The 27,096-nt window shown below is 41.9% G+C and overlaps 1 protein-coding gene across 2 annotated transcripts in view; it reads right to left on the bottom strand.

The window, feature by feature from the left end:
- Positions 1 to 27,096, bottom strand: part of PDE10A (phosphodiesterase 10A) — a 573,461-nt gene that overhangs the window by 7,778 nt on the left and 538,587 nt on the right. For both annotated transcript variants that reach the window (XM_046006911.1, XM_046006910.1), the window contains 3 exons: positions 6,277 to 6,388; positions 3,351 to 3,431; positions 1,152 to 1,240 (listed from right to left, as the gene is read on the bottom strand). In XM_046006911.1, coding sequence (XP_045862867.1) covers positions 1,152 to 1,240; positions 3,351 to 3,431; positions 6,277 to 6,388 — 282 coding nt within the window. The remainder of the gene's footprint in view (positions 1 to 1,151; positions 1,241 to 3,350; positions 3,432 to 6,276; positions 6,389 to 27,096) is intronic.

Below are 27,096 nucleotides of genomic sequence, written 5' to 3'. Positions count from 1 at the left end.
ACGGAAAATATGGGTAATTTTTAAATAGGGAAGTACTTTTGACTGTTACCTACGATTTTGTTCGTAATGACATGGATTTTGATGGATATCGACATTTCTCTTTGGTGGGGCACTGACTTTTCCAACCCCATTCCATTAGGAATGAGTCCCAGCTCACACTCCTCATTGTCCACGTGGCTTAGCCCGGACGTAATGAGACGACACTGTGATGAACTAGCTGCGGAGGAAGGTCAGCGACGGCTCACGAAATCAGCTGGGTGTTACGCTCACCCCCAAGGGCAGAGAAGAGAAACCCTCACTTCCGTAGGAAAAAACAGGATCTTTTTTTCCCCATCTCCCTCCTTATTGGTTTTCTTTGTTTTCCTCATGATAATTAATTCACGAAATAAGTTTCAACAGCAGAGGGTGGCGGTTGGTATACCAAAGGCCTCGGACTTGTTTAAAATCCCACATCTGCTCTCTCCCCGAGTGTATGTCCGCCCAACCCCCAAGGGTGCTCCATGGCTAAATAGTCAGAAAAATCAGCAAAATCAGCGGGACGCCAGCTCTCTTGCAGAAAAGCAGCACAGACAGCTGCTCTGCTCATTGCCCTTTGACTTCCCCAGAGGGAAATTCTTTTCAAAGTAACATGAAAATCTTTAAAAAATTCCAGTGTTCGTAGCTAAGCGCATCCCTCAAAAGCCATGAGAAAAGAATGCAGCGGAGTCTGAAGCTGGGAAGGATGAGGGGGGCTCATCCCTCTTTTGGGAAGAAACTGAAACTCACAGAGAAAGAAGGTCCCAGTCAGGCTTCCCCCTCCTTCCCCGTCCCCCTTCACACAACGAACTGTGGGATTAAGCTGAGTCCCTCCCCAGCAAGCAGCCCTGAGCACACATTATGGGCCCGTATTTTTAAAAACGCATTGGGTGTGGCTCCCCGGATGCTAATAAAACACAAACCAGATCCCCTCCTGCTCCTTTCTGGTGAATGAAGGACTTTATGAACACTCTTAACGTGGCCTTGCTACCGAGGCAAACACAGCCCATGAGATGACATCGGCGTGGACTGCAGCGGGACGCAGCACGCACACTGCGTGCGGGAGAGGAACATTCCACCCGAGTCTTCCCTCCCCGTCCTGCGCCATCCCAGCCCCGCCGGGCGGTGGTACGTACCTGCAGGCTTTGAGGAGCGGCTCTGTGGGCGGGAAGATCTGCGTGAGCGTGGTGTAGCAGGGGATGGCCACGGCGTTGTAGAAGCCCAGCTGCCCCGTGCGGAGCCACGCACAAGACACAAAAGGGTACGTTAGCAACAACCTTTCAGCTGAGGCTTCTATTCTCAACCCTAACCGTAAAATGTTCTAGTTTTGTCCCCTGATATGTAGACTCCATGAACACGGCTGCTGGAGCCTTTAAAAACGCCTTAAAATATATCCTTGAAATAACACACACACAAAGAAGTTCATCCCAAATCCAAGTTCAACATTCAATGAGATTCCATTTATAGATCAGTCAAGTTGTAATTCAAGCCCTGTTCTTGTCGCTGGTCCGTTAGTTTTCTACCACGGACATTTCAGAGTCGACCCTGCCCTTTCCTATACGGTGGCTTCTTCTCCAACTCAGAGCTCGGGAATTGGGGCAGGTATTCCGTGGGCTTGCTACCCTCGGCTGTGGGTGCCTTGCGTGGTCTCCCGAGACTTTCTTCCTCCCCGCTCCCTGTTCTCAACCTACAACAAATCTCACGGACTGTAGCCTGTTCTCTCATGTCACAGTTCTCTTATGCTCCGTTCACAGTTTTTTAGCTGTGGTACTTTAAAAAATATATTAAATGGTATTTTATTAAGAATTTCAGGCCACAGTAAATGCTGCTGGCCCGGACTGGCCTCAGGAAGGCTGGATGCAAAGGGCCGCTAGGCTGTCAGCGGAGAGTGCAGATGGTCTAGCTACAGTAACTGCCCCAGTGGCTGACCCCGTGGATAAGACATGACGGGCTCTCTGGATGGGGGACCCCCAAACCGGGGCTTACCAACATTTTAATGGTAGTCACAGTTCGGAAGCAATACAGTTGGCAAAATATTAGCCGGTCACAGATATATTTTATTTAAAACTCGCTCATACTATAAACGGATCTGCAATTTTGGCAAAACCCCAAGCTCTTCTCTTAATTAAAAGGCGTTAGAACGGAGCGTGTCCTCTAACGGCATTTGCAGCTCTCCTATGTGCTTTGTTGGGGCGACAGCTTAACTATCGAGAAAGAAGAACTTTGTTAGATCCCTATCCTAAGCCATATGGCAAGATACGTTTCAAAGGAATTAACAAGTCAAATACAGGACGATGAAAGGGAGAGTAACAAAAGAAAAGAGGAGCGAATGTTTGTACAACCACACAGCTGGACAGGAACTTCACAATAGGACACGGTAAGCAGATGCCAGGCAGGGAAGACAGATCTCTGCGAGCACATATATGGGAAAGTTCCATAAACAACAGTAACAAGAAAGTAAACTGCAAGAACCACAGGAACCAGACACATGGGGCCGGGCACGTCGGTGCGTGTTCAGTAGGGAAGGAACAGGGAGTGCCCGGTGGGACGCGGCGGTGGCTAGGAATGGGAGCACACCGAGAACCCTGGACCCTGAGGGGGAGAAAACCACATGGCCCTTCTCTGTGCCGTTGTTTCTGAGAACTGCGGACTTGCCTCAACTTTGGTATGAATAGTGAATAAATTAATTTCAATTGAAATAGGAAAGCTTGAGAACTTAATCCAAAACCATCATCCTGTGAGTTTTCTAAAAGAAATCCTATAATTATTTGTCCATAACTAACTTCCCTGTTATGGTGTTAGAAGTTCTGTAGTTTAGAAAGACTATAATCTGAGAAACAGATCACACCACACATGCAAAATGGACAGGCACGAGAGCTGTCAAAACATTGACATAGATCATGTGGTAAGACTTGCAAAACTAGTAATTAATATCAACCGTTGGTAAGACAAAATGCAAAATGTACTAAAATACCAAGCATTGTTTGCTAGGAAAAGTGGGCCTGGTGACAATCTCTATAATGTTACTCTCTAAAAAATAACTGCGCATTCAGTGACAAAAGCTTTTCTGCTTGTTAAAGACATTAATGATTCCAACTCATCCATTCAAGCCATCGCTACCGTGATTCCGTCTGCGGAAGGGGCTGATGGCCTGGGTGGCTGTGGCTTCTTTAAACCCAACTCTGATTTCTTATCCTGGCCTTCCTATCCCCCAACTCCATCTAAACACAGAAGGTTCCAAGTGGTCCTGGGTTCTACAAGATGGCGTATACGTTGAATTTATGTGTGATTTTATGACTGCCTTAAATTATTTGACTTTTCAACAGAATCCATACCTGGCCTTGTGGGACCTCGTCCTTCTTGTCTCTGTCCATCATGGGAATAGGCTGTATTCCCAACTTCTTCATCTCATCACCCTAAGAGAAATGGAAAAAATCAAGCTTTGTCAACTTATAACAGCTCTCAAGTCTTGGTATCAATGAGTTGTTCCTTCATTCATTAATTTTCTTCACAATGGATAGTGTTTTTGTTTAGTTGACCCAAACAAATGTCAAAACAATAAAAACAATGTATCATTGTTCGGTTTTTATCCTATGTTATTCTCAACTGAATTACCAGGAACGCAGCCATCTCTCCCGGTTTCACTGTACAGAAGTTAATGAAAGTCATAACAAGAGGAGACTGACATAACAGTGAGGAGGAAAAAGAAGAACAAGAATGGAATAATCTCAAGCCCTTTTCTCACTTATCCTTCAAATAAATTTTCGTGTGTTCTGAACTGGATAAGTTGAGGCTTTAGAGGGAAATACTATGTATCGAGAATGGTCTGCTAAAACGGGCTAGTAAAGATACAGTGTAATTGGCTACACGTCACCATAAAGGAAATACTCACAGATGTTTATTGAAGATTTTCTATTCTGCAGGCTCTGGGATAGGTAACAAGCAAATATTTCATTTAATCTTCATGAAATACTAGGAGTTATATATATTGTTATCCACATTTTGCAGATTTTAAATTATCTTTCTTTTTAGTAATTTGTTAAAGACGGCTCAAATCTTCTTTCTCAACATACCTCAACTTTTACCTTCCTACCCCACTATTCCCTCACATTTCTTCATAATTCAATTAATTTCAATTATTTCACAATCATGCTTATTTTTAGAAATCAGAGGTACAGAACTAAAAACATCCTAGATTTGCTACGGTAGGTCCAAAACAAATGACGAGGACCCCCGCGGAGGGTTCTACTGCAGGACGGAGGCACCTGAGTAGAGCTTCTGCTCCAATGCTACCGCTTTAAATATTAATTCAGTGATTCTCACACTTCTTCTTTTCCTTTTCTAAGTGAGTGAATTACGCAGGCCCCTGCTCAAGGTCATTACAAGCCCCGTAAGTAAAAAGACTGAGTAAATAAAGACTTGACTACGTACAGCACTCACAAGCCGGGTCAAGGCTACAGAGGAGAGCAGTGCGGTGTTGCCGAGCACGCATCCAGGGAGAGCTGGCCCAGTGTGGGGCTGGCAGAGGGAGCTGCAGAGGGCAGGGCGGAGGTTGGGGGTAGCGAGGCTGACCTAGATGGCTGTGAGAGGGACTTGACTCAGGGGATCCAGAGGGGCTGAGATGTGGAACAGCCTGGTGAGGCTGTGGCTTTTGGAGGTCAAGTTTGTGATTTTTTGTCTTTATCACAACAGCATGGAGGGACAGACTGGGAACAGAATCAGAGCCGTCCCTAGCCTGCAGCTGTGACAACGAAGGCACAGAGAAGAGTCACAAAGCTGGTCTGAGCTTTGATCCCAACTGCTACAGCAGGACGCCCATCTCCAGCACCGGGACATCAAAGAGCACATTCTGTGTGACTGTTAGTCTGACTCTAAAAGAAAAGGCAGGGAGGGGGGTAGGCGGTGGGGACAGAGACGGGACACAGCGGACATCTGGGAGGTGAGCCGGCAAAGACGCAGTGGTCATGATCTTTGCTTCCTCCCATGGACTGCGAGGTCCCTGAACACGGCATCCGTGAGCACTTTGGGAGCGCGATCAAATCTTTGCGCACTGTTGAATCAGTGCAGGATAGAGAGGGGAAAATCTACATGACATATGTCACGTTTTGATTCGTATTTTAGAATACAAATACAGTTGTGAAAGTATGAATTATATCAGTTAAATAAAATTGTTTGCAAAACAATACTCCAACTTCAGACCAGTTCTCCGTATGTGATATTTACAGAATGTGTTGCAGGTTACTCCTTTTAGACCCATATGTGAATTAAGTTAATGGGTAATAAAGTCAGGGATCATAGTTCAGACACGTATCTTTAAAGCAACCTTCTTAACTCAGTCTGACAGTAACTGGAATCAGGGATACACGCTACAGAATAAGAAAAAACATGCAGGACTTTGGACACACACCATGTATGCATTCTGGAGAAATAACTCTCCAGGTCTGTGGTCCTCACCCAACAAACATTTTTCAGGTTTGCCATCGTGAAAAAATTTAACATTATAAATCGTTTCTACTGAACTATGAACTGAACGATTGCGTGGTTTTTACTTTTTACATCCATTCTTTTATATGGGTGAGGCTGAATGGTTTGAATCAGCAATGACCAAACCATTCACCCTCCAAATGTACTTCTCCTTCTTCAGGAGGAGGTACACAAACATTTCACTTCATTTGTTTCCCTAAAGTCATCTTTGATTATGCAGGGGGTTAGGTATTTGTGGGTTCACGTGAACAAGAGAATGTTGTGGTCCTTCTTGGACAATTCAGAAAGCAAACTGAGAAATACAGCACACATTTCTGATAATTGAGATAATTCAATCAAGAAAAGGTACTAATGAAAGTAAAGTTCCACGGTTGCATCACGTCAGGACTACCACGAGTTAGAAGCCCACATGTTCTGTGGAACTCATAATGGACGGTCTGGAGTATTGACAGAATCTCGTATGTCTATGGTACAAGGTGATTATGTCCTCAGTTTCCAACTGCAGACACATACGGCCTGTGACACGGAGGGACCCACGGTATCATGGCTGTATAATGTCCTTACATTTATATATATAAATGTATCTGTATAAATGTATCTGTATAAATGTCCTTCCATCTGTGGAAATGAGAATGCCTCTGTCGCATGTGGACGGGCAGGAGTTTTCTGAAGTAGCAACCTGAGCTACTAAGACATTGTTACCAATGTACCCATATATTTTCTTTCTCATCAGACTTTTTCTCACTTTTAATGTTCATATAAAAATAAAAAACATACCTCAGCCCAGAACTCTGCATATATATCATTTGCTGTCAATTTTGTAACCGGCCATAGTTTTGTTACAGAGCAAAGATCACAGGCAGTCATCATCAAACCAATGACACGATCTCTGGAACACAAGAACACAAAACAGGTCAGCCTGGCATTTGCGCGCTTGCGATAAGGCTAGAAACACTTGTGCATTTTCAAGAAGGCGCCAGTAGTCATTACTTGGCAGGGAAGCACGCGGAATGAAAGAGCGGTGTTGCCACCTGGAAGGGCACGGGTCCCCCCCGTCACCGCCCCGTGAGGGGTTACCATACGCCCCTGCTGCCTCAGGGTTACTGCTGTCATCGAGACAGTGCAGGCACAGCGCTGGGCCCACCTCAGTCCTCATGGAGTTCAGCAAATGTACAGGGTGAAGAAACCTTGGAGAAAAAAAATCTGTCCTCCAAGTTCAGAGACCCGGTGTGATGGGAGCGGCCTCCCCACGCTGTGCAAAGTCTAACCTCCAAATGGAATGAGTTCTCTTTTTCAGTTGCTTTGCATTCACATTTTGACTTATTTTTTTCCTAAATGTGGTTTGGTTTCATCTTTCCTCTTGAATAAAAAGAACAACCGCTTGCAGACTTCAAACGGACGTAGCCCTACCATTTTCACAGATTTGGTCTAGGGACATGTGGTTGCCCCACATAAAATCCATGCTTGATGGTGGCACGAACTGCTGATTAGTAAGGAATTTTAACATACTGACTTTGACTTTTATGAGGCAAAAATTTAAAAGGCAAACCATCAGGAAAGAGACAAAACTGTATAACGAATGACAAGTGACCATTTCCAGCTCACATGCACATTTTAACGAGTCCCAGGGATCTGCCGCGCAGAAGCTGCCTTATCTCTCATAGCCCCACAGATGGTCCCCGTCAGGGGCACAGCCCTGCCCTGGGTCCTGAGCCCGTCCCCAGCAGGGCAGACGGCATATTAAGAGCGCCTGTCTGGGGGCGCCTGGGTGGCTCAGTGGGTTAAGCCTCTGCCTTCGGCTCAGGTCATGATCCCAGGATTCTGGGATCGAGCCCCGCATTGGGCTTTCTGCTCAGCAGGGAGCCTGCTTCCCTCCCTCTCTCCGCCTGCCTCTCTGCCTACTTGTGATCTGTCTGTCAAATAAATAAATAAAATCTTAAAAAAAAAAAAAAAAAAAAGAGCGCCTGTCTGTTGATGTAATGGCACTCCCGCACACAGACTCCTGGGTATCTGGGGGACCCTCCCTGGTCTGTTACTCTTGTCTTGGATGCTGCCAATCAGTCGCAAGGCTCCTTTATTTCCCATCAGCCCACTTCCTTTAGGCCATTTCCTAATTAAGGATCACTTCTACACCCTCACTTTTCTTAAGAACACTTCTCTCTATCAGGGCAGACTAAGCAGCTGACGAGACTTCTGTGCACCCTTCCTGTGACGCCCAAACAGACGCTGTGTGAAGATCCAAATCCCTTAACATGATCAGGAAACTCATATTTTCTTGATGATGGAGTTTCCTAAGCACTTTGTGGTTTAAAGGACGAATACTTCTGGATTTGGCTTCTAAAAGAACGAGTTTGTTATGTGTTTATTCAACAGAACATGAACATGAAACTATGTTCCATAATATTGAAATCATTCGATCTCTAATCTATATTCACAAATATATCTTCAACATTTACTTCTGTTGGCTAGGCATTCTAACAAGCTTCACCTCAAAAAAGATTTCTTATCTTGTAAGTCCCCAAAACAAGAAGTGTTAACAGAACTGGGCACTGTAGGACGCAAGGAACCAATTTTCTCCCCGGATGGGATTTCACGGGTAGTGTGCCTACTATCAGGGTTGAGAAGACTACGACCCCGTTGTCAGTCATACTCACTGTCGAGATTACGTAGACAAAACAATTCAACAGTAATGATTTTACTGGTAACCAAAAAAGAAAGAATAAACAGGTAAGAAAGTTTTATTAAATGCCTTAATAAGTTACTTTTCTTTTACTCCCAATGACAAATCAGTTAGATGGTCATGGTTGTCGGGAAATATTAACACAAATTGGAGTCATTTTATTTCTTCCTGTGAATGGAATGTAGGTCTAACTGGGACAGACATTTGATTCATCATGTGTTCTAAGAAGCAACCGTGAAAGGGACAGAGTCTTTGCTCACTACTCTAGGTACGTCTTTTTAACCCAGTTAGCAAAAATAACCAAAAGTCCGATGCAACGCCTGTGTTATACTTTCAGGGAGTTTGACTACATTCATCCATTCCCCAATTTTTTTGAATGCCTCTACGTATCAGGCACTGTTATAGTACTGAATCAAGCAGCCAGGCTCTTATAGAACTAACATTCTAATATGGAGAATACGCAGAAAATAAGGAGAAAAAATTCTTGGAACAAGCTTGTAAAAATTATTGTCAAAGAGGCAGAGCCACGAAGATCTGTGAGAGTCCCAGTAGAGATGAGGAGGTGTGGAAGTCCTGCTGTGTCCATGAGGAGCACGTGAGCCTGAGGAACAAGCCGGTCTGGCTGGCATGACGGGCAGAAGCACAGCACGGCGCTGCCTGCTCTGGAGGCAAGGCAGGAGTCTGCTATCCCAAGTCAGACGGTCACGCAGCGGAGGCTGTGAGCAGAGGCCGGACATGCTCCACACTGCAGAGAGATCTTGGTGGAGAATGACTTGTACTATCGTAGGGGCGAGGGAGGATGGGAACAGTCAGTCCCTCAGGACACCACCGTGGTGCAATAAGACAGGACAGCAGCACTATTTGGACGGAGGCAGTGGTGACGGGGGCAGGAGGAAGGCTCTGGGGGTCAGGTAGAGCCAAGGGGAAGCACGGTCACCTCTGCAGGAGTTATGGTGACAGAGCCCCCCTTCCCCGCCTCCTCTTCCTTCTCCTCAACCCCGTGCATCAGCCCAGACCAGGCAGCGGAGCTAAGCACGCGGGGTCCATCAGGGTGTGCAGACACTCGCACCTCTCACCAGGGCTGTCCTACCTGGAAATTCTCCTCCCACATCGGAAGATCACAGAATCACAGAACTTTACCAAAGAAGAGGAAAGCACACAGCTCGCCGGATTTCCAGTGGGTTACTCTCCCATTAAGCTCCCCATCCCCTGCCTGCTCCCCACACTCTACAAAGTTCATCAGCCACGGATACGATGTCCTACTGGAAGAAAAGCAGAAATATGCAGCTGGACCAGACGAAACAGAACTTTATAAAAGATTTCAGATGGAGATATGACGATTACATATTATATATTTACATATACATGCACATAAAAATGAGTTCTTATATGATTACTATTACAATTCCTCATTTGTGTCAATATCTGGAATTCAAAGGGACCTAAGGACTGGCTGATTTCCACAGTGAGTTCGACACAGAAGACTTCTCTACCCTCACTGTTCACTAGGCTCTGACCTCATTCTGGCCTCCGCAATAACGTGGCCCAGATTTGAAACACAGTAACATCACCTACGTCAATCCACAGCTATCAGCCAGGGTCCTAACGTGAAAGAGACGGCTTCCCCGGGGGAGGGGAGGATCGACTTTAAGGGCCGAAGGGAGGCCCAGGATGGGGAGGCACCGAGGGTCAGGGGCAGCATGCAGGCCCTGCCCGGGGCCCGAAAGGGCAACGATACAGAGCTTTCCCCAGAAGCACTATGAAGCCAGGGCCCCACAGGGCAACACCAGGGAAGCAAAGGCACCAAATCTCTCTTCCTCCCCTCTCAGCTCCTGTCACTGCCACCGCTCTCTGAATCCAGCAGAAGCTGGAGGGAGGGCAAGGGAGCTGGGTGACCCAACCCTACAGGTCCAAGTGGGAAACACGGTCAGTGGATGTGGAGGCCAAATGGAGGCTACTCGGATGACAGGAGGACCCAAAGGGGAGAGCCGGGGCTGTCAGTCACACTGAAAAATATGTTTAAAACTCAAACAACTCAAACATCAAATGACACCCCTTTATTCATGCATCAATAGAAAACTGGCTTTAAAGTCAAACTTCTTACTAATCTAAGAAAACCGGTTCCTTTAGTGTTTGGGGACCCAGGCTAAAGTGTTTGGATAGTCCAGCATAGAAAACTGTCCTGGGAAATAGAAAAAAGAAAAAAAAAGGTAAATCCAGGCCTGCTTATCTTAGAATGCCCATCCACAAAGAGGTAATCAAAGACCAGGCTTCTCTTACGAGGTGGTCTTTACTAGAGTGTGGCAGAGGTTGGGTAAAGTGGGGTCCAGAAGCTAAGTAAAGAGCAAGCTTTTGGGGTGTGTTTTAGCAAGTGTTTTGTTTAGAAACTGCTATCTAGCTTTATTTTAACTCTTCTGCTTCATTTTAAAATCCCATCACACACAATATTTGAAAAGAGACTAGATTAAATCATTTTTTCCCCTTAAGTTATCATTTCAATGATCTTGTTTTTAAACTCATCTTCAAGGAATTTTAAATCACAGTAATAAGTAACTTCAGTAAATCATGTTTATGATAACGACTTCTCTGATAACGCGACTCATTCTGGCTATTTTTGAAACATTAAACCAGACTCAGGATGCTATGGATTCTCTGAAAATATTATTTGAACAGCTGCAGAGTCAAAACCACGGAAGAGATGTTTGACTCCGACTGTATCCAGTGACACAAATAATACAAGTAACTTGTCGAGAGAAGCCTAAGCGTGGTGTAGCGATGACCTCACTGAAGTCAACTTTAATCCAAGTTCTCAATTCTTAATTTTATAGAATCCTATGGTGCTTCTTCATGAAATAGCATCAGGAGAAAAATGACTACATGTCAAGGGGAAATCACTCTTGAGCAAATGTGTGTCACGGAGGGATTTGCTATTAAAAATCTTTGAGAGCCCTTAGCTGGCAACATGCACTACTCTAACTCTAAATCAGGTGAGGACATTAGCAATTTCACATGAGAACTTAGTTTCCCTACATTTTAGGTTCTTCAGATGAAACACAACACACAGCTAGCGAATGAGGTCCTCATGCATTTACTATGGCAGGTAGACAGAGATGCTTAATTTAAATAAAGGAAGTACTTCTCTAGACAACACGTAACTTCACTCGTGGCCAAAGTCTACCATTGATTTCCTCAGATGAATATCATCTTTTCATGTTTTAGTATTAATTCTCGGTATAAAGAGAGAAGCCATTGTCTCTCATTTATCAACTATCCAGTGGACTAATTATAAGTGATATCCATAAAAATTATCACTGAATATTATAAAATATTTAAGTACAGACATTTCAGCAATGTCAGACAAATGGATGGATTAAAAGTATAAAAGAGAGTCTCTAAAAGGGAACAGGAAATCATCATCAAAAAAGATACTATACTGATAAGCAAAGGTAAACAGTAAAATAACAGAAACAATAAAATTTCTTAAAAATATGTATTTCCAGCTTATAGACTACCCATTAACTAATAGAGAAAAAAATAGCTTGTGAAGCATCCGTTTTAAACAGTTTGCAAAGAGCCCCCGGCTACTGTGAATATGGACCGGCTAGCAAGGGAGACCCCTGCCCCTTGGACGACGGCAGAGCTCACGGCCAGCGGAATCGCTTCTGAAGCTGCAGGAAAGTCACTGCGACCGCACACTACGCTGCATCTTGAAGGACAGCACGGAACGGCTCCAAGTGAGCAGTGCCTTTCCTACATCGATCCAGAACCCCCACAAGGAGATGTCGGGAAGGCCACCAAACCCACGCTGAATGTGGAACTGTTTCGTGCACTGATAATTCTAAGCTGAGTGAAAAGCCTACTCATCAACCGCGTATTCTGTGGGCTGCCTCTATGAGCTCATCTACTCCTAATCCCCTCAGAAAGGAGATCTGATCTCATCTGCTGAATTAAAAACCATCCTGTTTATTTTTTTAATGATTTCATCTAAAGACTTACTGATAGAATTGACATACTGTATCTCGTTTGAGGACAAAACACTTGAAAAAAGATGTTTCATATTTACCATATAGCCGAATTTCTGGATTGTATATCTTTGTTTCTCATACTTTAATTTAGGTGTAATTTATATAGAATGAAATACGTATGTTTGAAAGATAAAATTTGAGGAGGATGACAATATACACAGTTTCAAACTACCACATCGATGAAGACAAGGAACATCTTCATCCCCCAGAAACCCTTCCTGCCCTTTTCCCATTCGGTGCCCTTCACCCGACGCCCACAACTGCCAGTCTATCACAACCACCAGCACCACTAATTCGTTTGGCTTATTCTGTGCATCCTAAGAACATCTTCAGGGACGCCTAGGTGGCTCAGTCATGACCTTTGGCTCAGGTCATGATCTCAGAGTCCTGGGATCGAGCCCCGTATCGGGCTCTCTGCTAAGCAGGGAGCCTGCTTCCCCCTTCCCTCTCTGCCTGCCTCTCTGCCTGCTTGTGATCTGTCAAGTTAATAAATAAAATCTTAAAAAAAAAAGAGTCTTCATATGGTATACACTATTTGACTCAACAAAATGTCTATGTGACTCATTCATGTTGTTGCATGAGTCAGCAGTTCCTAATTTTTAAAATTGCTGACTAGAACAGTCTTCCACTATAGAAAGACCAGAAACTATCCATGCACCTGCTGTTGGACACCTGGGCTGTGTCCAGTTTAGGTATGTTACGGATAGGGCTGCGATTAACATTTCTGTCTGAGTCTTTGTGTGAAAAATATGCTTTCATTTCTCTTGAGTAACCGGAGAATGGAGTCACAGAGCAAGCAGATCCTATCCTTAGTTAGTTAAGAAACTCTGAAGTTCTTTCCAAACCAGTTGTACATTTTATCCTGTTAATATTTTAGTAGCTTCACACCCTTGCCATCACCTGGTATTGACGGTCTTTTTAATTTTGGCCATCCTACTGAACATGTAGTGGTGTATGATGGTTTTAATTCAGTTTTCCTTACATCTAAATATATTCAGCAAAACTTCATGTTCTTATTCATGTCCTTAGGATCTGAAAAAAATCTTTCACTCTAGGGCAACCACTAAAAAAAGGTTTAAAAAAAAAAAGGAATTAGGGGCGCCTGGGTGGCTCAGTGGGTTAAGCCGCTGCCTTCGGCTCAGGTCATGATCTCAGGGTCTTGGGATCGAGTCCCGCATCGGGCTCTCTGCTCAGCGGAGAGCCTGCTTCCCTTCCTCTCTCTCTGCCTGCCTCTCTTGTGATTTCTCTCTGACAAATAAATAAAATCTTTAAAAAAAAAAAAAGGAATTAGACGATATATTAAGGGGAAAAATGGAATCATATAAAATGATCAATTAAAGCTACAAAAGGTAGGAAAAGAGTGGGAGAAAAAATGGGAACAAGGAAGAAACGTGAGTAGAAAAGAGTAACAAGCATGGCCGATACGAACGCAGCCATGTCGGTGGTCTAAATAAGCCAACTAGAAGAGGTCATGAGAGTGGACTCCAGAACCAGACCCAACCTGACTCTCTGTTGTCTTCCCAGTTTCAGTATAAAGACACAGAGATTAAAAGTCAATGAATGGAGGAAGGTACCAGACTGACTTTACTCACAAGCAAATGAGAACAGCTATGTTGACTTCAGACAGGAAAGGCTTCAGAGCAAAGTTAGCAGCAGTAAAGCGGACCATTTCATCATAACGAAGGGGACAGTTCTCCAAGATGTAACAATGCTTAACTTGTCTGTGCCTAACATAGAACATCCAAATCTGTGAGGCAGAAACTGACAGAACTGCCAAGGAGAAACGGGTAAATCTACTATTCTAGCTGGAGATTTCAACACCCTTCTATCAGAAAGGGGGCAGATCCAGACAGCAGAAAACCAGTGAGGACATGTTTGAATTCAACATCAAACTATTGTATATCATTGACACCTGTAGACTACTTTAACAACTGTCAAAAACACAGTCTTTTCACGATCACACAGAACATTCACCAAGACAGAACAGGTTCCAGGCCACAAAATACACCTTCACAAATTTAAAAGAGTAGAAATCATACAGTGCATGCTTTTTAGACAACAATGGAATTAACTAGATAGCAACAGTAGAAAAATAGCTGGGAAGTCCCCCCAAATACCCGAGATTAAACAAGGAAAACACTTCCGAATAACACACAAGTCATAGAAGAAATCAAGAAAAATTTAAAAATATTTGCAACTAAATGAAAATGAAAACACGACACAACTTGAGGGATGCAGGGAAAGCAGTGTTTAGAGGGAAATTTATTTACACTAAACATACACAATAGAAAAGAATAAAGATATAAAATTTTAAAAACATCTAAGCTTCTATTTCAGGAAACTAGAAAAAGAAGGGCAAATAAATCCAAATGAAGTAGAAGAAAAGAAATGATAAGAATTATAGCAGAAATCAGTGCACTTGCAAACAGGAAATTGATAGAGGAAAAAACAACCAAATCAAAAGATGGTTCTCTGAAAATATCAATAAAAACAATAAGCCTGTCTAGCCAGTCTAACTAAGAAAAAAGAGGATGCAAATAGCTGGTATCAGAAATGAGAGAGAATGTCGCTACAGATCCCAAAGACATTAAAGGGATAAGGAAGGAATAACCTGCATGAAATGGATCAATTGCTTGAATGATACAATCTGCTGAAACAAACAAAAAGAAACAGATGATCCAAATCGGCCTATACTATTAGAGAAGTTGAACTGGTAATTAACAATCTTTCAAAACAGAAAGTAGCAGGCCTGGATGGGTTCAGAAGGTGAATCCTACCAAACATTTAAGGAAGTTACACCAATTCTCTATAGTATCTTTTAGAGGACAGAAGCAGAGGAAACACTTCCTAACTTATCCCATAAGGCCAGCATCACCCTGATACCAGAGCTGTGCAAAAACATTACAAGAAAACTACGGACTCATACTTCTCAGCATAAATGCAAAAACCTTCAACAAAATATTAGTAAATCTAAGATAACTCTGTATAAAAAGAATTATACATGTCCAATTATGATTGATCCCAGGTATGTAAGTCAAGTTTAGTACTGAAAAAATCAATTAGTGTAACCCATCATATTAAGAGACTGAAAAGAAAAAAATCACCATATCCTGTCAGTAGATGCAGTAAAAGCATTCAGTGAACTAGGCGTAGGGGGAACTTCCTCAACTTGATAAATATCTATTAAAAAACCTATAGCTAACATTATACTTAATGGTGGGAAACTCAACACTTTCCCACTAAGATCAGGAACAAGGCAAGGATGTTTCCTTTCACCACTCCTTTTCAACACTGTACTGGAAGCCTGTGCTAATGCAATAAGACAAGAAAAGGAGGGGTGCCTGGGTGGCTCAGTGGGTTAAGCCTCTGCCTTCGGCTCAGGTCATGATCTCAGGGTCCTGGGATCAAGCCCTGCATGGGGCTCTCTGCTCAGCGGGGAGCCTGCTTCCCCCTCTCTCTCTGCCTGCCTCTTTGCCTACTTATGACCTCTCTCTGTCAAATAAATAAATAAAATCTTTAAAAAAAAAAAGACAAGAAAAGGAAAGAAATGGCATACTGATTAGAAAAGAAGAATTAAAACTCTTCACACATGGCATGACTATCAATGCACACAGTTTGAAAGAATCAATAACAATGTTTCTGGAACTAATAAATTATTATAGCAAGGTCATGGGATACAAGGGCAGTCGTTTCCTATGCACCAGCAGTGAACAAGTGAGATCTGAAATAAGAGCGCCTGGGTGGCTCAGTAGGATAAGCGTCTGCCTTCAGCTCAGGTCATGATTCCAGGGTCCTGGGATTGAGTCCCATATCGGGCTCCCTGCTTCTCCCTCTACCCCTCCCCCTGCTTGTACTCTCCCTCTCTCTCTCTGTCAAATAAACAAATAAATTCTTTAAAAAAAAGAAATTTGAAATAAAAAACAAATTACTATTTACATTGAGAATCCCCTCTCCCCAGAATTAAATACGTGTTTATAGGGAGAGGCAAAAGACCCAGCACAGCCGACACAATGTTGAAGAATGAGGTTGGAGGACTGATGCTACCTGACTTCAAGATTTACTGTAAAGCTACAGTAATCAAGATATGAGGCAGGTGGAGAAAGAGTAGACAAATATACCAATGGAACAGAATACAGCCCAAGACAGACCCATGTAAATATAAGCAAATCACCTATGACAGAGGCAAAAGCAATGCAATGGAACAAAGACAGTCTTTTCAACAAAGGGTGTTGGAACAACTGGACATCCACATGCAAAACAAACAAACTGAAAACCAAAAAAAAACCCCCCGACTCTATATACAGACCTTAAACTCTTCCCCCCAAATAGACTCAAAATGGATCCTGAACCTAAAGTAAAGTAGAAAACTTATAATACTCTTGCACAGGAATACCAAAGAATAATCTGTTATTCTCTTGAAGCTCTCCTCTACTGCTGGCGTCACACTTTACAAACACTTGGTACTCAGTAAGTGTTAGCACACAGATGGAGGTACTGAATGCCTGGCCTCTGAGCACTGGGTGATGCGGAGCTCTCCTGGCTTCTGACTTTTGGGTGTGCTGCGAGGCCCTAGGCCTCCCTCAACTCCCCATGATGCATCAACTGACTCCTGTCCTCTTTGGTAGAGCTTGTTTTTCTTCTAGCTGAGCCCTCCCCTCACTTCTTAGGGACTTCCTAAATGCCATCTCCAAGTCTTTCTGCTGTGAAAAGTGCACCAGCCTGGAAACACTGGGTGGGAGTGGAAAACGATTCAGTTCTAGGCCACATCTACAGATTCTCACCTTCGCAATAGCCCAGCTGGTCTCTTCTTACCAGGACACAGTGAGTCTCATTCTCATAATCACTTTGAGTCTGGCTAGCTGAAGGTCCCTGCTCTTCTCATTGGCACAGGCCAGCTCTGATGATGTCCTCACTGAAAAGGCAGACAACTGTGGGATTTCAAGGACTCCAAGGAATGGAACAGTAGGGTGATGGCTTTTTCTGGTGAAGCTCAAAGCCTCCTGTCTTGCATCTAAGCCCATGTGGCCACATGTGCCCAGCTTGAGTCAGAACACTGAGATAACCCTGTCCCACTGGCTTGGGTATTAGTTCACAGCAGCTGTGATTACAAACAGGATCGAATCATGCAGAGTTTCTGATTTTATGTAATGCTATTGTGAAAATGAGCTTAACTGCTTTCCAGTATGGTCATTATGACTCTCTTAACTTCCCTTCCCCATGATACCTTGCATGAGTCATGGGTGGAGAATCTCACTGTACCCCACTGTACTGAGAAGCTGAAAGGTAAGAGCCCCAGGATTTCTCTTCCCAGCAGTGAATCCCCAGTCCTCCCTGCAGGACTGTTATTCCTGATCCAAGGTTAGAACATCAGGAAACCATGACCTGGTAGATGTCTCCTTAATAATCACTCCCCATCCAAGAGGGAAGACAGGTGTCTGTGCAAATTTACCTGGGTGGGGATGAGAGAGGACAAGGACACCAAACAGGCACAGAATGGGGCTGCCCACTACCCAGGAAGCCCCAGTGAAGTGTTTAGGTCTGGCCAGGATCTTCCCTCCCCAAAGTCAAGTCTATTGGCCCCTGTGGTCAGTTGGACAATTTTGATTGCAGAAGACAAAAAAATCATGTAGACCTCTATATTAGTTTGTTAGGGTTGCTGTAATAAAGTACCACAAACTTGGTGGCTTACACAACAGAAACTCATCGTCTCATGGTCCTGGATGCCAGAAGTCCAAGATCAAGGTGTTGGCAAGGTCGGTTCCTACCGAGGACCATGAGGGAAGGGTCTGTCCCAGGCCGCCTTTCTTGGCTTGCAAATGGCCATCTTCTCTCTGTGTCTTCACATGGTCTTCTTCCTGTTGGGTCTGTATCTAAATTTCTTCTTCTAAAGATATCAGTTAGACAGGATTAGGACCACCCATATGGTCTCATGTTATATACTTAGTCCTTCAAGGCTATCTCTCCAAATACTGTCACATTCTGGGAATCAGGATTTCAACACAGTAACTTTTTAGGGGACACAATTCAGCCCATAACAGTTCCTAGAACATAATTTTATTTTGAGGATATTCATGGCCCAGACTAAGCTGGGCCAACGTGGATGGCTGTTCTCTCTCCACAATTCTATCCTCTCAGATGACGTCAAACACCCTTTGCATCCTTATAAAACTTGGCACCACTATAATTAAACCATGTACCGTGAAGTTATTTCATTGACGTGTCAATCTCTCCATTAGACTGGAATCCTCGGGCGAGAGCAGGGCAAGTGGCTGTCTTGTTCTTTGCTGCACATCCAACACTTGGCCCAGGCTTGGCATGTTAACAATCCATAGTCGTGGAACCGAGGGTCTCTCCGCTTCTGCTCACTTCTCTCACTCCCTGCTGGCCAATCCCTCAGGAGCCTCTGCTCCAACATGCTCACATTTCAGAGAGACATTTCATACACTGAATTTCACTTCATATCAATTGTATTAACATTTAACCTCCTTTAAGGCTATTCACATTTTTACTTAAGATTTAAAAGGTAAATCTTTCATGTAATTTTTACTGTGTCTTATTATTGAGTTGTTAAGTGTTATAGAAGACCTAAATATGGAGAATATTTTTCTCACATTGTGTGGATTTTCACTTCCTTGAAGGTTGTTTTGAAGATTCTAAGTTCCTAATGTGATAAAGCCCAGTCTCTTATTTGTTCATTTGAAGATTGGTGCTTTCCTTTTCTTTCTTCCAGCTTCACTGAGGTCAGATTGACAATTAAGAGTTGTATATATTTAGGTTGTACAATGTGATGACTTGATACATGTATACACTGTGAAATGATTACCACAATCAAAGTAACACACCCATCAGCTCATATAGTCACTTTGCATGTGTGTATGATGAGAACACTTAAGATCTACGCTCTTAGCAAACTGCAAGTATAATGTATAGTATTATTAACTATAATTGCCATGCTAGACCTTAGATCCCCAGACCTTATTCATCTTACAACGGAAAGCATGTAGCCTCTGACCAACATTGCTGAAGGTTGGTGCTTTCTGTGTGCTATGACATCTTTGCCTACTGAAGATCATAAGACTGTCTCCTATGTTTTATTCTAGAAATTCTTATAATTTTAACTTTAACATTTAAGTCTATCATCCAACAGAAACCTCAGTAATTCAAGAGCCATGTGTTGAAAAGACTATCCATTTCTCCATTGAAATTTCTTGACACCTTGGTTGAAAACCAACAGGCTATACAATGTGTCTTCCATACTCTGTTCCACCAATTTATCTGTCTACCTGAACACCAATACACACTATCTAGATTACAGGTACTTTATAGCAAACCTCAAACGCAGGTAGTGTTAAGTTCTCCAATTGGGCTTTTGCTTTGAGAAAGTCGTTTTGACTATTTTATTTTTTAATATTTTATTTTTTGAGAGAGAGAGAGTGCACATGATCACGCAAACAAGCAGGGGAAGCAGCAGTGAGGGAGGGAGAAGCAGGCTCCCTGAAGAGCTGGGAGACCAATGTCAGGCTTGATCCTGGGACCCTGAGATCATGACCCTAGCTGAAGGTTGATACCCAACTGACTGAGCCACCCAAGTGCTCCTTGTTTTGTCTATTTTAGATCTTTTGTATTTCTACATAATCTGAGGTTAGCTTGTCAATGTCTACAAAAACCCTGGTAGGGTTTCAATTGGAATTAAACTTTTGGAGGAATATTTCCAGAGAATCGGTATCTTAGTAACAGCGATTTTTGCAATTCATAATCATGACCTATCACTCTATTCATACAGTGCTCTCTCAGAAATGTTCGATATTTTTAGTACAGAGACTTATATATTATGTTAGATCTATTCAAGTGTGTCATTTAAAAAATGACACAGCAAGTGAAATTGCTTTATTAACTTTAATTTCCAATTGACAGTTATTCGTGTCTGAAAATAAATGATTTTTTTAAAATGTTGATCACGTATCCTATAAACTTGCACTTACTAAGTCTAGCAGACTTTTTGGAGATTCCTGAGGACTTTTTTTAGTAGATGGCATGTGATTTAAAAATAAGGACAGATTTAGTTTTTCCTTTCAACTCTTAGGCCTTTTACTTCTTTCTCTATGTTTGTGTTTGTTTGTTTTTTAATTTTAAGTGTATTAATTTGACAGAGAGAGATAGACAGTGAGAGAGAGAACACAAGCAGAGGGAGAGGGAGAGGGAGAAGGGGAAGCAGGCTTCCCACCCAGCAGAGAGCCCGATTCGGGGCTTGATCCCAGAACCCTGGGATCATGACCTGAGCCGAAGGCAGATGCTTAATGACTGAACCATGCAGGTGCCCCGTTGTGTCTCGATGTGATGCACTGGCTAGGACTTCCAGATCAAAGTAGACTAGAAGTGGTCACTGCGGGCATCCTTCATTCGCTTCTAGACTTGGAGGGAGAATCCTTAATGTATCCCCTGTCATCACAGTGGCTATAGTGTTTTCAAAGATTTTCTTTAAGAAATTGGGGAAGTCTTGTATCCCGAGTTTGCTCAGCTACCTTCCCCCATCAATAGGCATTTCTGTCAAAACCTTTTTCTGCATCTTTTGAAATGATCACATAGTGTTCTTTTCTTTTAAACGATTTTATTTATTTATTTATTTGACAGACAGAGATCACAAGTAGGCGGAGAGGCAGGCAGAGGGGGGGGGGGGAAGCAGGCTCCCTGCTGAGCAGAGAGCCCGATATGGGGCTCGATCCCAGGACCCTGGGATCGTGACTGAGCGGAAGGCAGAGGCTTTTACCCACTGAGCCACCCAGGCGCCCCTTCTTCTTTCTCTATTGTATTCCTATGAATTATATTAATTAGCAAATGCTATTCTTGAGATAAAATCTACTAGTTATGCTTTATTTTCTTTAATATGTGGCTGAATTTGCCATACTTTGTTATAATTTTGCATCTATGTCTATGAGGAATATTGACTGACCTTTAATTTACTACTCTTGTGATGTGTCTGTCAGATGCTGGTATCAGGATTAAGCAGGCTTCATAAAATAAGGTGGTAAGTGGTTTTTATTTCCATTTTCAGAAACATTTTGTATCAGATTGATATTATTTCATCTATAAATGTTTGACAGAATTCACAAGTGAAACCAGGAGAGAGCCACAGGGGTGATGGTTCCCAAATCTACATTCCTGTTTCCCTCAAATCCTTTGTGACCCAAGGACCAAGGCCAAAACAGAAACAGAACCATCCTAAAAATGCTTAAAGGCTTATTTCATAAGTATAGGGCAATTCATGAGAAATTTAACTGGCCATCAGAATAAAGGTCAGTTGTTTGTAGCAAAGATAACAGAATCCAGAAAGATGACAGAGCGTATTATCCACAATGTAATACAGATATCAAGAAGCAGAAAAATGTACTCCATGATTCAGAGAAAAAATAGTCAACTAAACAGATGCATAGAAAACTCAGATGGTGAAATGTGGACAAGAATTTTTCAATCACTGATGTGTCAAAGAATCTTCAGAAAAAACATATATGTTAATATCAAGAGTGAACTGATAGAGAACTTTAAGACAGTTATAAAAATGAACCAAAAATAAATCTTAGAACTGAAAAACACACTACAGAAAATAAAGGACACCACTGGCTGGAGTTAGCGACAGGCTGAGAAGAACACAGTGCAGTCACCTACCCAAATGGAGGCAGAGGGAAGAAAAAGACGGAAAAACACAATACAGAGTTTTCACAGCCCAAGAAATCATTAAAGGGTCTATCCCATGTGTAACTGGAGCTGCCGAAGCAAAGTGACAAATAAGACAGTAAAAAATACTTGAAGAAAAATAATGGTGGAAATTTTTCTACACTTCACTGAAATCAGCAGCCCATAGTCCCAGAAAGCTCCGAGGAAGGACCTCAAGCAGGATCAAGGGCCAGAAGACCAGATTTTAAAGACCGGGTGCTAGAAACCAAAGATACAGAGAGAATCTTCAGAGCAGCCAGAATAAAAAGACATTTATACATAGAATAACAATAGGAATGGCCACCACTTAAAAGATGAAGGGAAACAACCGGACACTTTCAAAAGAAAATCTGCCAACTGAGAATCGCAAATCCAGCAAAAACATCCGAAGAGTGAAGCCAGAATAAAATGGCTGGGAGAAACTGCTGCCAACACACTTTTAAGACATGTTAAAGGAACTTCTTTGGACTAGAGTAAGATGATACCACACAGAAACCTGGAACTGTTCGAATAAGTGTGAAGCATTGGGAATGGTATACGTGTGCGAAACTATGACATATTAGTTTTCTTTTCATAAAAAATCTTCAGTTGACTATTTAAATATTAGCAATCTATGGGGGATACAGAACAAACGTGTCAGTGTCCTACTTAACGAGAGCATAGCAGACAAAAAGGGGTATAAATGGATTATTTTTAAGGTTTTACGTTGTATGGAAATGGAATGATATTAACTTAAAGCAACTGTTAAAAATGAAGACGGTAAACTCAAGAGTAACCACCTAAAATATAAAGAGGCACAACAACAAAAGACGGTAGAAGAGACAGAGCCAAGTGCTGAAGGAAACACTGAGTTAACACAGACGAAGGAAGGAAAGGAGGGACAGAGAACAAGGGGTTCAAGAGAACACAAGTAAGATAATAAATCACTAATCACATATAGTAACATTAAATGCAAGAAGAATGAACAGTCCATCAGGAAATCAGTGATTTCATGTCTCAACTACTGCTGGGACTAAGACCCACACTGCATGTGAAGACACAGACAGAGCCCAGTAAAGGGAAGGACACAATGGGACGTGAGCATAAGGAAGCGGGTGTGGCTATTAACACAGAAAACTTTAAAGTAAGAAGCATTAAGACAAAACAGAGACTTAATTTTGCATTGATAAGATGGTAAACCATGGAGAGAACATAACAAATATAAATGTGTAAGCACCTAATAAAGTTTCTAAACACATGAAGCAAAAACGAGAATATGTAGACATTCATAACTTTATTTATACTGGAAGCTGTATTTCCAGTTAAAAATGGGGAAAAATGCATTTACAAGTGGTTAAAATCTGTAAAACAACTATATAACTTTACCAAGAAAGTGATAGGACCTGTGAAGAAGCTCGATCAAAGTGCCATGTGGCTGTTGTTAACTGAGAGCGGAATATGTTTGTCTTTTTAAGTGTTCCTGATGAGGGGGAGAAAAGTCATGATGTCCTCAACTTACATTCAAGGTGGACATTGAAAAAAGAAAGAAACGTATGGTAAGATGTTAACAATTGTTGAATGCAGGTCGTGGGTATAAGTTGTACATATATAATCTATATAATCTATACTTTTTTGCAAGTCCGAAAATTTTTAATGAAAATATTTAAAAATGCATTTCTTAAGTAACAATTTCGTAACAATTTCCATAAAATTTTTGGAAGGTAAATGAAAGATGACGATATCTTACCAGGTATGTATGATAAATTTCAACACAGTTACAGTAATCAAAACAGTATGCACACAGTCGAGGATTAGTTAATTAGCATTTAAATGGCTTAAGGAATCCAATAATTATTTAAGTTTATATGAAAACTTCAAACAGTGGAAAAAATGGGTTATTAATTAAATGGCATTGATTTAACCCACCAGGAATAAATAAAAGACACAAATCCAGAAGAACTAAGTTCTAACTGTGAAAATCAAAACTATAAAAATATATAAAAAATGAGTTTTAAGTACTATTTATGCTACTGTGACAACAGGGGAGGTCATCTTAGGCAAGCCAGGAAACCAGATTTGACAGAAACAAATGAGAGATTTGACCTCATAAAATTAAAATTTCTTTATAGTCAGAAGAAAATCTGTATAAAGTTTCTGAAAGTCGCCTGAAGAAAATATTTGTAACATATAACAGAGAAACCTTTAGTACCCTTAATAAAATATATAATGCAAACTGATTCATAAAAAAAGTAAACAATTCGACAAAAATTACTCAAAAGCTCTGAACAGACACACACAGAAGCGGGAATGATCAGCAGCCGACAAGCACAAAGCAATCTGTAGTGCAGGGAGCGCCCGGAAAATGGCACATTTAATGAGCAGCGATTCCCACGCACATGTTTGGAGGAGTGAGAACTTCCACAACCCTTCTAGAAAATTGACTATGCTTAGACATTAATAAATTTCTAGCATCACACACTACACAGAACATATTTTTAGAGGACCAGCAGGTAAGACTAAATAAGTAAGTTCACTGCAGATTTCTTTATACTGTGAAATTCCAGAAATATCTTACCATCAGGGAAAGGTATAACAAGCTTTTATATAGTATGGGGTATATAGTATTCCATACAAGATGTTATAGAACCCTTAGAAAAAAGGAATGCATCTGGTATAATCACATTTTTATTAAAAAAAAGAAGAGGACAGTATATTTGTGTGTGCATATATATATATATATTGTGTACACACACAGATACCCCCCAACACAGAACTTTGAATAAACACAGGAAAGGGCACGGGACGATATTATACCCAACAGACTGCAGGCATGGAGTGCAGAACAGAATGTTCTTCTTATATATACTTCTGCACTCTCTGAATGAAGACAAACATGCATTACCTTTAAAATTATTAACTGTTATTATTAACTGTTAACATTAATTAATCATCCATAATTAAGACAGCATACACCACTAACACACACACATACCCATTAAGCACCCAAATATATTATTTGTAATTATTCTTAAATTCTCTATTTTAAAATAATTATTATTATAATCATTTTGCTAAAAAAATATATGTAAGAGACTTGATACTAATTACATGACTTTTACTTATAACCTTGAAAAAAAAAATGGGCGCCTGGGTGGCTCAGTGGGTTAAGCCTCTGCCTTCGGCTCAGGTCATGATCCCAGGGTCCTGGGATCAAGCCCCGCATCGCATCGGGCTCTCTGCTGAGCAGGGAGCCTGTTTCCCCCTGCCCTCTGCCTGCCTCTCTGCCTTCTTGTGATCTCTGTCTGTCAAATAAATAAATAAAATCTTAAAAAAAAAAGTATGCACATGGGTTTCAGTGAGCCAAAGGCTACTTTCATCCAGGGTATATTTTCCAATCTTATACCTGCCATAAGAAAGAGCACTGTAAACAAGAACACCGCAAAATCTGTTGCAGGCAGAAACACATGATGATTGTGTAAGTCATGAGCATCCCTTGGGCTGCAGGCGGAGAAAGATGTGTTGGGAAGAACCTTTGTGGCCCCTCATGATGCTGACCCCTTCCGTGATCCTGGGAGGCCCTGGCAATGTGTACAGACTGCCCTAGATGAAAATGAGGTATCTCTGTTTTCCTTAAACACGGTTCGCAAAATTGTGTAAGTCTGAGGCTCTGCAAAATCTGGACCTGCCCATGTTTTGATGTAAAATAATCACACAAAATGGTAGTTTAACCAAAGGAATGGATATCATTATATTATATGCATGCAATATTCCTTAAGAGGCAAACTTTATTACATATCTATAGTCACTTGTAAATCTAAGGTTTTGGTTTGTGTTACCTCAGTGGATTGCTTCTAAAAGCTTTAAAACAGACTCTCCTAAGAAACGTTGTATCAGTATTTAATGGATCACGGAGGAAGAATGCAAAGCACCCAAACAAGAGACTATTGGCCCAAGTTCAACGAGACTAGAAGACACCAGTAAACGAATGTCCACAAATCTCAACGTAAAGATGGCATCACTTAAGATGAACTTGGTCAGACATGGGAACAGCAAACGGAAAGTCCCAGTGCTCAGTCCTAGCTGGTGGTCACACCTACAGACTGACAAGCAGAACAGGCAAGTTAGCCAGTGGACTGAGATGGAACATACACATGGTGGACAGACAGCTTCACAGTGAACATACTCAATATATTTCCGAGTTCATTAGGCACAACATGCCTGCTCAGGAAAGACAAACCAGGTGAATTTAGCCTGATCCATTGGAACTCTGTAAGTAATCTAATTCTCCGTATTCTGACGCCATGTCCACGCAGTCAACTTTTGATTGTCACTTGCTTTCCTAAATGATCTGACCGCACCGAATGCCAATTTTCTGATGCTTGTAACTAGAACATACGTTTGTAGATAAATAAAATGGAATTCCAATTTTATCTATCAATCACTTGGTCAGTAAGATCCGGATTCTGAAAAATGAATACACTTTTATTTGCTTTTGAGTCCTTGAAGCTAATGACCAAATCCTGGACCGAACTGAACTGAATCTAGGGAGAAGCCTGACCTCCCTTGTAAAATGACCTCTCTTTAAAAGTACCCATTCCGGGGCGCCTGGGTGGCTCAGTGGTTTAGCCGCTGCCTTCGGCTTGGGTCATGATCTCAGGGTCCTGGGATCGAGTCCCACATCGGGCTCTCTGCTCGGCAAGGAGCCTGCTTCCCTCTTACTCTCTTTGCCTGCCTCTCTGCCTACTTATGATCTCTCTCTGTCAAATAAATAAATAAAATCTTTAAAAAAAAAAAAAAGTACCCATTCCTGGGGCGCCTGAGGGGCTCAGATGGTTAAGAGTCTACCTTCAGCTCCGGTCATGGTCTCCAGGACCTGAGATCGAGCCCCATGTCCGGCTCCCTGCTCAGCAGGAAGCCTGCTTCTCCTTCTCCCTCCGCCTGCTGCTGCTGTGTGTGTGCGTGTGTGTGTGTGTGTTTGTCTCTCTCTCTCTCTCTCAAATGAATAAATAAAATCTTAAAAAAAAAGTACCCATTCCCGTGCGAGCAGTTTAAATTGCAATTCATATTTTAATACATCCCCACAATTCAGTCTCCGTAATTTTGTCAAAGAAATATGCAAAATGAATATAAAATACATGTAAAACAAAAAGAAAACACATAAATATTTTTACATTCCTTCTTCCAAATATAAATTTATGCGAA

The sequence above is a fragment of the Meles meles genome, chromosome 5, assembly GCF_922984935.1.
Source record: "Meles meles chromosome 5, mMelMel3.1 paternal haplotype, whole genome shotgun sequence".
Taxonomy (NCBI): Eukaryota; Metazoa; Chordata; class Mammalia; order Carnivora; family Mustelidae; genus Meles; species Meles meles.
This window is presented reverse-complemented; position numbering and strand designations above follow the sequence as displayed.